Consider the following 12,163-nt stretch of genomic DNA (forward strand, 5'->3'; position numbering starts at 1 on the left):
ACGCATATTTACACTTCAATTACCTTCGAGCAAATCCTAAACCTCACCACACATCTAATCATAATCCAAACGACAATTTCAACCATTACCATACCTACAACCCAATCACAAACTACAAGCCAAACCCAACCCATAACCTGTTCATAACCCAGCCCTAACCTCATTCAGACGATTTGGTGATGCTGTGTTGCCAGTGATGCACAAGCAAAGCTACTTAAATGGAGTCAACGAGTTCGTCATGAATACTGTTGCCTTAAAAATGAAAATGATATAACAGGCGACGTTTCAGGCAATGACCCTTCACAGCATTAAGCACTTTGAATCTTTCGTGACTGCAAGGATTGATATTCTTAGGTTTTTTCGGTAAAGTTACGTAGGTAAAAAATGAAAATTAATAAAATATTGATACAGCAATCGTGCTGTGACGGTTCCACCTGAAGACGGAAGCTTGTGTTGCCTCCGAAACGTCGTGACTTTTATTTTATTTTTATTAATTTGAATTTTTTTAACTACGTGACTTTACAGAAAAAAACCTAAGAATATTAAGCACTTGAGCCACAGCGCCACCATGTGGTAAGGCGTGCTACTAGGACAAATTAAAACCCTGCTGCCGTTGCTCCGAAAGTTGTTGTAACTGTAGGCGAGAATCAAACTTGAGTCGTTGGGGGTTCAGAGCGCACTCACTGTGCTTACCACAATGCCACCACTCCGCTTGGCACAACCCAGAGATTGTTGACCTTTTTGTGTCGAATAATCTCAGAGGGCAGGGTCGATGGAATGAAACGCAAAACCAAATCTATTGTATTCGATGGTGGGGGGGGGGGGGTTCTTGGTGGTTCGTGGCTGGACGGAGAACATGACACATTCACACGCCACTCAAATGTCTCAGGAAAGCGGGGAAATTTTATTTCTTTACTTCACGTCCGCAGAAACGCCATCGCAATTACCATCTTCAAATGCCGTAGTCGCGACAACCAGAACAACTGTAAAAAGAAACCATTCCCACCTGTGGGTGGCCTGGTTAGACGCGTGCTCGCCGACAATTGAAATATTGGGTAAGGGGCCTTTCCTCTAGGCCTCGATATTCTCTCTCTCGGTCTCAGCCTTCTCCTGGGCATTCCTGATCTCCCATAATTTTCCCGGGCTGCTGGTCTCAACCGTGTACTCTGCCCTGGGTCTCCATCTGCTCAATAATGCAGCCATGATCTCCACGAGCTTATATCTCAGGGCCGACGGATTCCTCCCAAATGCCTCGTTCTCAAATCGGTTCTCAGATGGTATGTAATAAAGGTCATCGGTATCTGATCTCCTCCCAAGTGTCACTAGTCCCCCTTTCCCTCGGGGTTCCTGGCAGAGGTCGCAACCAGGTACTCGATACCCGACTACCCTACCCGATACCCAGCTACCCGTACCCAGTCGGGTACGGGTACCCGTTTGCGACCCTGGTACGGCCGGGTACGGGTAGGCCGTGAGTCACTGGTGAGTAACCGTTTGTCACTCATTTCCCAACGTCTTGTCTCTTCTCACAATTCAAGTTCCTAGAATCAACCCACCCACGCTTGCAACATGGTTTCATCCCAGAGGTCGCAATCGGGTACCCGATACCCGTGCCCTACCCGATACACGTGCCCTACCCGATACCCGGCTACCCGTACCCGATTAGGTACGGGTACGGGTACCTGCGACCCTGGTGCGGCCGTGTACGGGTAAGGAATCAAAACCCGTTTGCGACCTCTGGTTCCTGGTCTCGTCCAGCCAACACCGTCCGTCGAGTTGAGACATCGCGGCGGCGGCGACGGTGACGAACGTCAACACCAAGTTGCCGCGGTGTCGACCCGGCGACCTGGGTCGGCGATGGTCGGCTACCGTTTGCGCAGCGTCTTGCCGAAGGTCACCTCGTCGCGGTTCCGGATGCCATAGCTGTGGCGACAGGAGACGTTCATTTCATTGGAGATGCGGCCGTGGTCAGACATTGAGACTTGCACTTCCGGTCAGCCAATCATCATCATCCTCATCATTGAATCAACGTCATCATTGTCATCATCAAATTGGTCTTGGGTCCATAAAATGAGTAGTCACTTTATGGGAAATCAAGACCGGGTTACATTGCTTGTTAGAGCAGGGAGACGCATAAGTGCACAAGACAAAGATCCCCCGTATAGTTTTAACATACTTTTTTGGTGCAAGTGCTGTTAGTGAGCAGCATCTAGGAAGGCTGGTACGGCACACGAGGTGGTTGGTGGCTCGTACCATATCCGCCGCCTTTGCTTTCCTCGTGGCGATGTTTACACATCGCACGAGGTACACATTTGAGGCTGAGGCGACCTAGGGGAGGCCCAAGACCGGTTCAGACAAGCATCATGAGCGGGAATCAAACTTGGGTCGTCAGGTTCGTAGTGCAGTGTTCTAGCCGCTACGCTACCAAAGACAAAGACCCCCGTACACCCTGAAACTGTTGGGGCAAGTGCTCTTAGCAAGCACGTACACGACTGCACATACACAAACGCGTACAGGTATTATGCACTATAAAGTGTGATCTATTTATAGACATCCCACAAATACTGAAATCGTCGAGAACACATTCCTGCGGAGGGAGCTGGTAGGAACGTTGGGTTGCTCGGTCAATGGCCAGGGTCAACGGCGGCGTGGTGTATTGTGCAAATATGCCCGACTGTGAGGGTGGGCACAAGCCGGCGTGAGTAGGCTAAACGTTGAGTTTTATAAGGGCACCACGGGGTGACCAGCCCCTCCCCTCCCCACCCAGCCCCACCCCTCCCACCCAGCCCCACCCCTCCCACCCCCCACCCAGCTCCACCCACCCCTCCCCACCCAGCCCCTCCCTCCTCACCCAGCCCATCCCCACCCACCCCCTCCCCACCCCTCCCCACCTTCCCCTCCATACCCAGCTCCTCCCTCCTCACCCAGCCCCTCCCACCCCCCACCCAGCCCCACCCTCCCCACCTAGCCCCTCCCTGCACGACGGACAGACACAATAATCCCCTGTGGGCTGGTGTAACCAGGAGGTTCCTACCAGTAAACCTCCATTTAATTTCAAAGCCTCTTCACGTCTCCTGCCACCCATGTCAATGCACCTGTTGAATGTTTGCGCTCTTGAATCACGCGACCCCCGGATCATCGTGGCAATTTGTGGACCGGTTGAGGGGTGGGGAGGTGAATTATTACCCACCCAGTGTTGACGTACAACTGTTCTTCCCATAATAGAATGTGACAGCAACATCTTATGAAACTTTACTTTCAGTATAAATAAGTGTATTCATTAATACACTTGTCAATACCGATGGGTTTGTTACTCAATAGGAACTAATATGTAACTTATGATATGCCTATTGAAAAGTGTTCATCAGCAAACATTTAAACACGGTGTAATGTGCAGCCCACGGATTCTTGTCCACTACCTCTCTGGAACCTCCATTTACGAGCTATGTGGAAGGGTGATCGCGCACAAAAATAAAATCACCGATATCTTTCTTTTTCCGGCAGTGCTGTTGACGAGCATATTGAGTTTGTATTTGTGCTCATGCACCGCTGCACGATGCAGCGTCACCAAACAATACAGCGTCAACTTAAGAGGCTTGAGGTTTCTCAGTGGTAGCAGCGCAGTGTAAATCCTCTGCGCTGCTACGGATCTCTGCATTACAGCATCTGCAAGTGGATGCCAGGGGTCCCAGTGGCAGCGTTTGTTTGGGCCTGGTAAGGACCATCTTTGGTTTCCGATCCTTGACTTTGATTGTTGCTCCCCGTACCGGGAGGTCGAAGAGATGACGAGAACAGCGAGGGATCGCGTGAAGAGGGGGGGGGGGGGGCGGGGGAGGGCTGTCGTCATCACCCCCCCCAGTGGTGGGTGGACGCGAGGTGGATGCCGAAACTCACTCCTTGAGCAGCTTGGAGTCATCGAGCAGCTGGTGACCCTCAAACACCATGTGGTAGGTCCTCCACACGTACCTCCTGCGCAAAGACAAAGATCCCCCTTGTAGCCTTAACGGACTGTTGGGACAAGTGCTGCTGTTTGTGAGCACCCACGAAAGCCGGCAGGGTTACACGATGGTTTGGGTGGCCGGCTCAACGCCTAGCCGCCTTCGTCTCCCCAATGCTGATGTTCACACGCTGCACGTGGTAGTCTTTAAGGCCGAGTCTACCTAGGGGAGGCCCAAAACTGGTTCAGATGATGAGAAAAAATTATGAAAAAAGAATAGGCTTTAGCCTTTCCGTCAATAATACAGGCGTGTTAAGGTTCAGATATTCGTGGCGCAGTGCACTGACCACTGTGTCACCGCTCCACACGCGAACATACGCACTCGCATGTTCTGCAGAAGTACTGGCTGGGCAATGAATTACACTTCGGTGTGTGCGTCACAAAATAAACATGCCTCATGTGAGCATGTATATGGCATGAGTTTGTGAAACTCTACGGGAGTCTCTGTATATTTAAGCACGTTCATATATGCCTAATGTAAAGAAAGATTTCAATCCTCTGTGATATACATCAAATTTTTTCCAAAGCATGCCAAGGTGAATGCTTTGGATTGAAGCAAGGGTAAAGAAGATGAAGGCACGATCAAAAAAGCAACGAGTTCTAGACATCACATCGACTATTAAATCAGGCTAAGTGGGCAGGACACGTCATCGCCGGAATTGACGACGGCCGGGTGGTCGAGGCCAACAATGGAATGGCAGATGAAAGAGGTCATGCGCCCAAGCGGACGACCCTCACGCCACGGAGACAGAGAAGTAAAATCGTTCCGTGTGAAGCGTTGCATTGTGAAAACGCGAAATATGGCATGGGAAGAGCCTCATCCAGCAGTGGACAGATCACGGCTGACGATGACAATGTACGCGAAGTGGTGACGCACCAGCTGACGAGGCGCGTTCGAGACTCGCGCTCCATCTTCAGCTGCATGTGGCGCCGCAGCGCCTTCTTCAGGTCGAGCACCGACGCATCCTGCTGCACGACGACCGCTGCACCACACACATCATCACCACCACCCTCATTATTACCACAAACACCACCATCATCATTATTATTACCACCACCATCACAATCATCGACGCCATCACCACCATCATTACCACGAACAACATCGCCACCATTGCCATCATCACCACAACCATAGTCATTATCACCGTCGTCATCATCATCACCACCACCCTCATCATTACCACAAACACCACCACCATCATCATTATTATTACCACCACCATCACAATCATCGACGCCATCACCACCATCATTACCACGAACAACATCTCCACCATTACCATCATCACCACAACCATAGTCATTATCACCATCAGTCATCATCACCACCACCCTCATCATTACCACAAACACCACCACTATCATCATCATTATTACCACCACCATCACAATCATCGACGCCATCACCACCATCATTGTATTACTACCAACACCACCACCATCATTCTATTACTACCAACATCACCACCACCATCATTTTATTACTACCAATATCACCACCATCATTGTATTACTACCAACATCATCACCACCATCATTCTATTACTACCAACATCATCACCACCATCATTCTATTACTACCAACACCACCACCACCATCATTCTATTACTACCAACATCACCACCATCATTGTATTACTACCAACACCACCACCACCACCATCATTGTATTACTACCAACACCACCACCACCATCATTGTATTACTACCAACACCACCACCACCATCATTGTATTACTACCAACACCACCACCACCACCATCATTATATTACTACCAACACCACCACCATCATCATTGTATTACTACCAACATCATCACCACCATCGCACGGCCGAACGGTGTCTCCTTACGCAGGATATCGCCGTCTCCGCGCACGACCCGCACCGTCATGGCGCGGCCGTGCTCCAGGGCGATCTGGGACCGAATCTCCTCCAGCGTCACCTGCGCAGCACGACGGCAACAGCAGTCGTGGTCACAGTCTCTCTGCTTTGTCAGAATATTGTTGCCGCGTTGTCACATCCACAACGCGTCCAACTGCCGCAGTTCGCAACACTCCTCTCTTCTGCTCCCTCCCTCGCATTGCTCCGCTCTGGGAATTCAGACTCGTCGTCTCTTAGCCCCCCCCTCTCCCCGCTCCGCCCCCCCCCCCCCCCCAAGTTCTTACAAGAATAAACTTGCTCAATTCTCGTACGTTACCACTTTGATTGCGCTGTAATTGGTTGATGAAAAATCTTGAGGACCCTGGACTGGGATGTTGGGTCCATGCCGTTGTGAACTATTTTATGACGATGACAACGCGGATGACGATGTACAGGGTGGTCCAGACGTCTTGTTACCGCCATTTATCAAAAACTGAATATTTTTACATACTAATGGGTGTGTAATGTAATGTTAGCAATATATCACTTCATTAAATATCATCATTGTCAATATTAATAATGTCCATGTTAAGGGTCCAGCAAGTCTATCCGAGAACCAGCATCGACTTTGGTGGCATTTCCTACGAGACATTTTAGGCAAAATTGCCAGATCCACTTCAGAAAAATGTATTATTCTTAAGAGCATCTTTCCATTCTTCTGTTGTCCTGTACCTTTCTTTTGAGACACATCCTTTGAAAAATCTCCATGGTGAGCTATCACAGGAGGAGAGATCAGAACTCCTCGGAGGCCAATTATGCGGTGGTGTCAAATTTATTGAGCCTCTGCCTATCCAATTATCCCCCAAAAAACTTAATTTAGGAATTCTCGAACAGAGATTGCGTAGTGGCCAGGTGCCCCATCCTGCTGAAGGCAAACAAGCCCAAGAAGATTTAAACTTTCCAGCTGTGAAACAAACCAATCCTTCAACATGGTTAGATACAAACGTTGGTTAACAGAACCAGCAAAAAAATAAGGACCAAACAAATGTTTGCTTGATATCGCCGCCCACATCATAACATGTGGTGGATTATGTTTTGACCGTTCGTAATAACGTGGATTAACTTTACTCCAAAAATGTTTTACATTTCTATTACGTGCACTGCGATAAATTGCAACATTCGTCCAAAAACAAAAAACCTTACCACGTTGTGGGATCGTCTCAAAAACTTCACCAAACTGGCCACAAGCTTCGCTCCTTTTTTGTAAGCCCGCATCGCTTAGCTCGTTGACAAACGTAGGCTTGAAAGATTTCAATTTACGATAATCTTTCATGCACGTTAACAGTGTGGTTTTTGGGATACCAAGTTCGGATGATCTTTTTCGGAGTGACTTTTCGGGCGAGTGCTCGACCGATTGGGCAACTGCTGCGCATTGCTCCTTTCGCTTAGAAGGTCTCCCAGTCCTTATTTTGTCCAATATCGATCCTGTGGAAAACAGCTTATGCTCCCACCTCAGTATTGTCCATTTTGGTGGAGCGTCTTTGTTAAATCTTTCACAAAAATCCTTTCGGACATCTTTCATAGTTTTTCTGGTGTGTGATCTTTCATGCGCCCATATGCTCACTACAAGCCGTTCTTCAATAGTATATGAACTCGTATCAGCCATCTGAAATAAATAAGTAAGGTTTATTTAAAACACAAATAAATAAGCAAAGGGAACAAAATGTTAGGGGTCAATAAATTCGGTGGGGGGGGTGGGGGTCACAAGACATCTCGACCACTCTGTACATCCACTGCTAAATGACAGCCTGCCTACGCGATACGGGTCGTGGGGAGTTGATCGACCAAACTTTACCGTGTTCGTCAGTGTGAATTTAGGACAAGTAGTACAAACGTGGGAGCATTGTAGCGGAGCACAATAGATTGTGCTGCACTATAACTACCTCTGTGTGCATGGCGATTGCCAATCCACACGCTTTGCATCAAACTAGGACCCATATCTAAGAGAGAGGGTACAGGCCTGTACACAATCTGGTAGTCCTCCAGCAGATTCAAACACGCCCGACTCTGCTGATGAGGCAATGATTGTCGAAACCGGTCCACAGTTTCACTCATGTTGAACCAATGGTGCCGGAATGATGCGCTCCCAGAAGGCCGAGAATGTGTAAAGAAAAAAAAAATTATATAGAGGGAGAGATGTGTGAAAAAAGGCTTATTAATTTCCACACACTATTCATGTAAAATCCTGGTTGGCATCTCAGATTTGACCAGATGGGGTACATTAAACTGGTCAACAAAAAAAGCATTTTTTTCTGGCCCGGACTTTTGCAGCTGTTTTAGACTAATTTCAGGGTGCTGATTCCAAATCTGATCTCAGATTTGCTCTATCACATCTCATTTTATGCTATCGGCATACCCCATTTTCATTGATTTGACCCGAAATTAACTCTGTCACTTATGATTGCAAGTTGTTGCGAGTCAGTGACTGCTTTAGTGTTAAACTATGGTGCTGTATTTTTAGGATAGTGCGTTTATAATATAATTTTTATGTAGATATCCACATTTATTTAATATTTTTCTTCTGCAGTTTTTATTGAAAATGCAATATTTGATATCTCAAAAAACCTGATGTGATAGACAAAAACTGATGCCAGATTTGGAAGCAGCACCTCAAAATTACCTTAAAACCGTTGGAATACCTTATGCCAAAAAAAATGTGTTGACCAATGTTATAAGTGATGAGGTCATAGGCTATGTATTTTTAGGTTTTTTCGGTAAAGTCACGTAGGTAAAACATTAAAATAAAAGTAAAATAAAATAAAAATCACGACGTTTCGGAGGCAACACAAGTCTCCGTCATCAGGTGGGACCGTCACAGCCAGATTTGCTGCATCAAGTGAGGCAATGATTCAAGATGTAATTCCTTAAAAGCAAGTTGAGGGGAAGGAGAGGGGGGGGGAGCTCATCAGAATGTGGTAGCCAATGAATGGAATGTATCGGGAGGGAGGGGGGCGGGGCTCAAAGACGGCACGAAGTGCCACGTAGAACGCATCCGGAGGGGGACGGGGCCAAATGAATGCACGACGTGGTACACGAGAGTCGGCGACGTGGACGTGGTTGTGCGCAAGCAATCACTGCTGCACACGCCAACGCATTGGACAGAGAGGGGGAGGGGAGGCCAAAAGAGAGTGTGGGGTGCAAGTGTACGTGGACATGTGTGTGTACAAGCACCTGTTGATACACATGACAGAAAAGAACGAAAATGCCCATGTTTATACCAGTGCTGGCTGACAATGAAGAGAGTACTGTTAAACACTGGGGATGTTAACACTCGGTAAAGTAAAGTAAAATAGTGCCTGTCAGATAAGATGGTCTACAAATGTGTAATTAAGTCTTTTTTGCGTGGTTGATAACATCTTCCAATGATTACTAAGTTTGTACCCATCATCACGGTTGAAATTATGTCTGTGTTTGTATATTTGTATGGCTTCGTGTACAAACCTTTGATGGTAGCCAGGAGGTTTGCAGAGAACCTTGGTCTCGGAAAAGACAATTTCATGAGAGCCCACCGAGTTGTAGCAATGATCGGCAACGGCCGAAGAATCAGTTCTGCCATGTTTCAGATCTGACTTGTGCTCGCGGACACGATCAGAAACATGACGTTTCGTTTCTCCAATGTAGCAATCACCATTGGACATAATTTCAACCGTGATGATGGGTACAAACTTAGTAATCATTGGAAAGATGTTATCAACCACGCAAAAAAGACTTAATTAAACATTTGTAGACCATCTTATCTGACAGGCACTATTTTACTTTACATTACCGAGTGTTAACATCCCCAGTGTTTAACAGTACTCTCTTCATTGTTCAGCCAGCACTGGTATAAACATGGGCATTTTCGTTCTTTTCTGTCATGTGTATCAACAGGTGCTTGTACACACACATGTCCACGTACACTTGCACCCCACACTCTCTTTTGGCCTCCCCTCCCCCTCTCTGTCCAATGCGTTGGCGTGTGCAGCAGTGATTGCTTGCGCACAACCACGTCCACGTCGCCGACTCTCGTGTACCACGTCGTGCATTCTTTTGGCCCCGCCCCCCTCCCCCTCCCGATGCGTTCTACGTGGCACTTCGTGCCGTCTTTGAGCCCCGCCCCCCTCCCTCCCGATACGTTCCATTCATTGGCTACCACATTCTGATGAGCTCCCTCCCCTCTCCTCCCTCCTCAACTTGCTTTTAAGGGATTACATCTTGAATCATTGCCTCACTTGATGCAGCAAATCTGGCTGTGACGGTCCCACCTGATGACGGAGACTTGTGTTGCCTCCGAAACGTCGTGATTTTTATTTTATTTTACTTTTATTAATTTTAATGTTTTACCTACGTGACTTTACCGAAAAAACCTAAGAATATGAATCCTTGCAGTCACGAAAGCTTCAAATCTAGAATCATAGGCTATGGTGACGATGACGATGAAGAAACATTACTCTACCACCTCCAAAGACAAAGATTCCTTGTATAGCCCTGCCCGCCTGTCTCCTCAGTGGCAATGTTTACACACTGCACCAGGTACTCATTTGAGGCCGAGTCGACCTAGGGGAGGCCCAGGACCGACAGGTTCAGATATTCGTCACCGATGTTGGCTGCGAGCGGGAATTGAACTCGGATTTGTAGCGCAGCGCACGAACCGCTGTGCCACTGCTCTACCTCCTCCCTCACCCCCCCACCCCCCCACCCCACTGACCCCCACAGGGAGGTCGCACAGCAGGGGGTCCTGAAGTATCCTGGCCATGCCCTCCTGGAAGACATCCAGGAACTGCGTGTGGCTCATTTTCTCCTCGTCCTCCTCGTCATCATCGTCTTCCTCATCCTCCTCATCATCGTCATCTTCCTCATCATGCTCTCGTTTGGCATCTTCATGAACTTTGCCACCAGCAGCTTCATCACAGGAAACGTCAACATCAAGTACGCAAATATCACCGTCATTGTTTTAACACTGTGTAACAAAACACTTTTTTTTTGTTCCTGGGTAGTGTTTATTTCCTAATTGCTGATGCCTCAAAAGTACATTAAATGGTTATTATTCCCCACAAACTTTGCTTTTTTGACCAGGACAGTAATAAATCTTGACTTAAAGCTTTCGTGACTGCAGGAATTCATATTCTTGGATCTTTCGGTAAAGTCGCGTAGATAGTGTTGCGATCGAAATGTAGTTTTTTGTAATTTTTTGTTTGTGGGGAATAATAGTCATTTTCTATACTTTTTAGGCATAAGCAATTAAAAAATAACACTTAGTACCCAGGAACAAAAACTGTGTTACAATCGCCACCATCATCGCAACCTTAATCATTATCACCACAATCATCCACACCAATTGCCCACAGCTACGACCATGGACTGGTGGAGTGGTGGTGCCATGGTTAGCGCACCACACGATTAATTACCGACCACGGCTCATATTAGTAGCGAGTGACATCTGCATCAGTCCTGGACCAATCTCCTTCCCCAACCTCCATCACCCAGCGTGAAGTATGGTCAAACAACCTCTGTGAGCGACATGGCATTGGGAGGCCTTAATCCAGCAGTGGACTGACAAAGGACTGCAATTAATATCACTGACGCTGCTATTAATAATCACTATAACCATCACCACGATCCTTACCATCAATACCATCCTTCAAATTCAGCATCACTTCCTTTACAATCATCGAGCGTATTAACACGATTACATCATTAAACTTCACCTCCATCCCCATCACCTCGTCGCTCCTCTTCATCGTCTATGCGACCTCCAGTCTCTTCATCGCGAGTCTCATCCCTGGTCTCCTCTGCCTTGACCTCATCTGCCTTGATCTCCACGTTGGTCTCCATTTCACGAGCGGGGGAGAAGTTCCACTCTGTGAGAAGGGACAGGAGAATTGGGCCGCGAACCAAAAACCTGGGACGTCAACTCAACAACCCTACCCAGGATTAAAAACCCTGGACTCAACAAACCCAAGAACCCAGGACTCAAACTCAGGACTCACAAATTCAAGAATCCAGGATCCACAAATTCAAGTACCCAGGGCTCAAACCCAGAACTCGAACCTAGAATTCAGAAATTAAAGCACCCAGGACTCAGAAACTCAACAACCCAGGAATCAAACCCAGGATTCAAACATTCAAGCACCCTGGACTGAAACCCATTACTCACAAATTCAAAAACCCAGGATTCACACATTCAAGAACCCTGGACTGAAACCCATTACTCACAAATTCAAAAACCCAGGATTCACACATTCAAGAACCCTGGACTGAAACCC

The 12,163-nt window shown here is 47.4% G+C and overlaps 1 protein-coding gene across 1 annotated transcript; it reads right to left on the bottom strand.

Moving 5' to 3' along the window:
- Nucleotides 1–885: 885 nt before the first annotated feature.
- Nucleotides 886–11,758, bottom strand: LOC133348061 (U11/U12 small nuclear ribonucleoprotein 25 kDa protein-like). Its single transcript, XM_061560901.1, has 6 exons — nucleotides 11,606–11,758; nucleotides 10,606–10,799; nucleotides 5,850–5,940; nucleotides 4,872–4,977; nucleotides 3,892–3,966; nucleotides 886–1,920 (listed from the first exon to the last, which is right to left on the bottom strand). The coding sequence occupies exons 1-6, from the start codon at nucleotides 11,730–11,732 to the stop codon at nucleotides 1,863–1,865; spliced, it is 651 nt and encodes a 216-aa protein (XP_061416885.1). The 5' UTR covers nucleotides 11,733–11,758; the 3' UTR covers nucleotides 886–1,862.
- Nucleotides 11,759–12,163: the final 405 nt, after the last annotated feature.

This window comes from Lethenteron reissneri, chromosome 26, assembly GCF_015708825.2.
Source record: "Lethenteron reissneri isolate LAM-NWPU_2019-01 chromosome 26, ASM1570882v1, whole genome shotgun sequence".
NCBI classification, from domain to species: Eukaryota; Metazoa; Chordata; class Hyperoartia; order Petromyzontiformes; family Petromyzontidae; genus Lethenteron; species Lethenteron reissneri.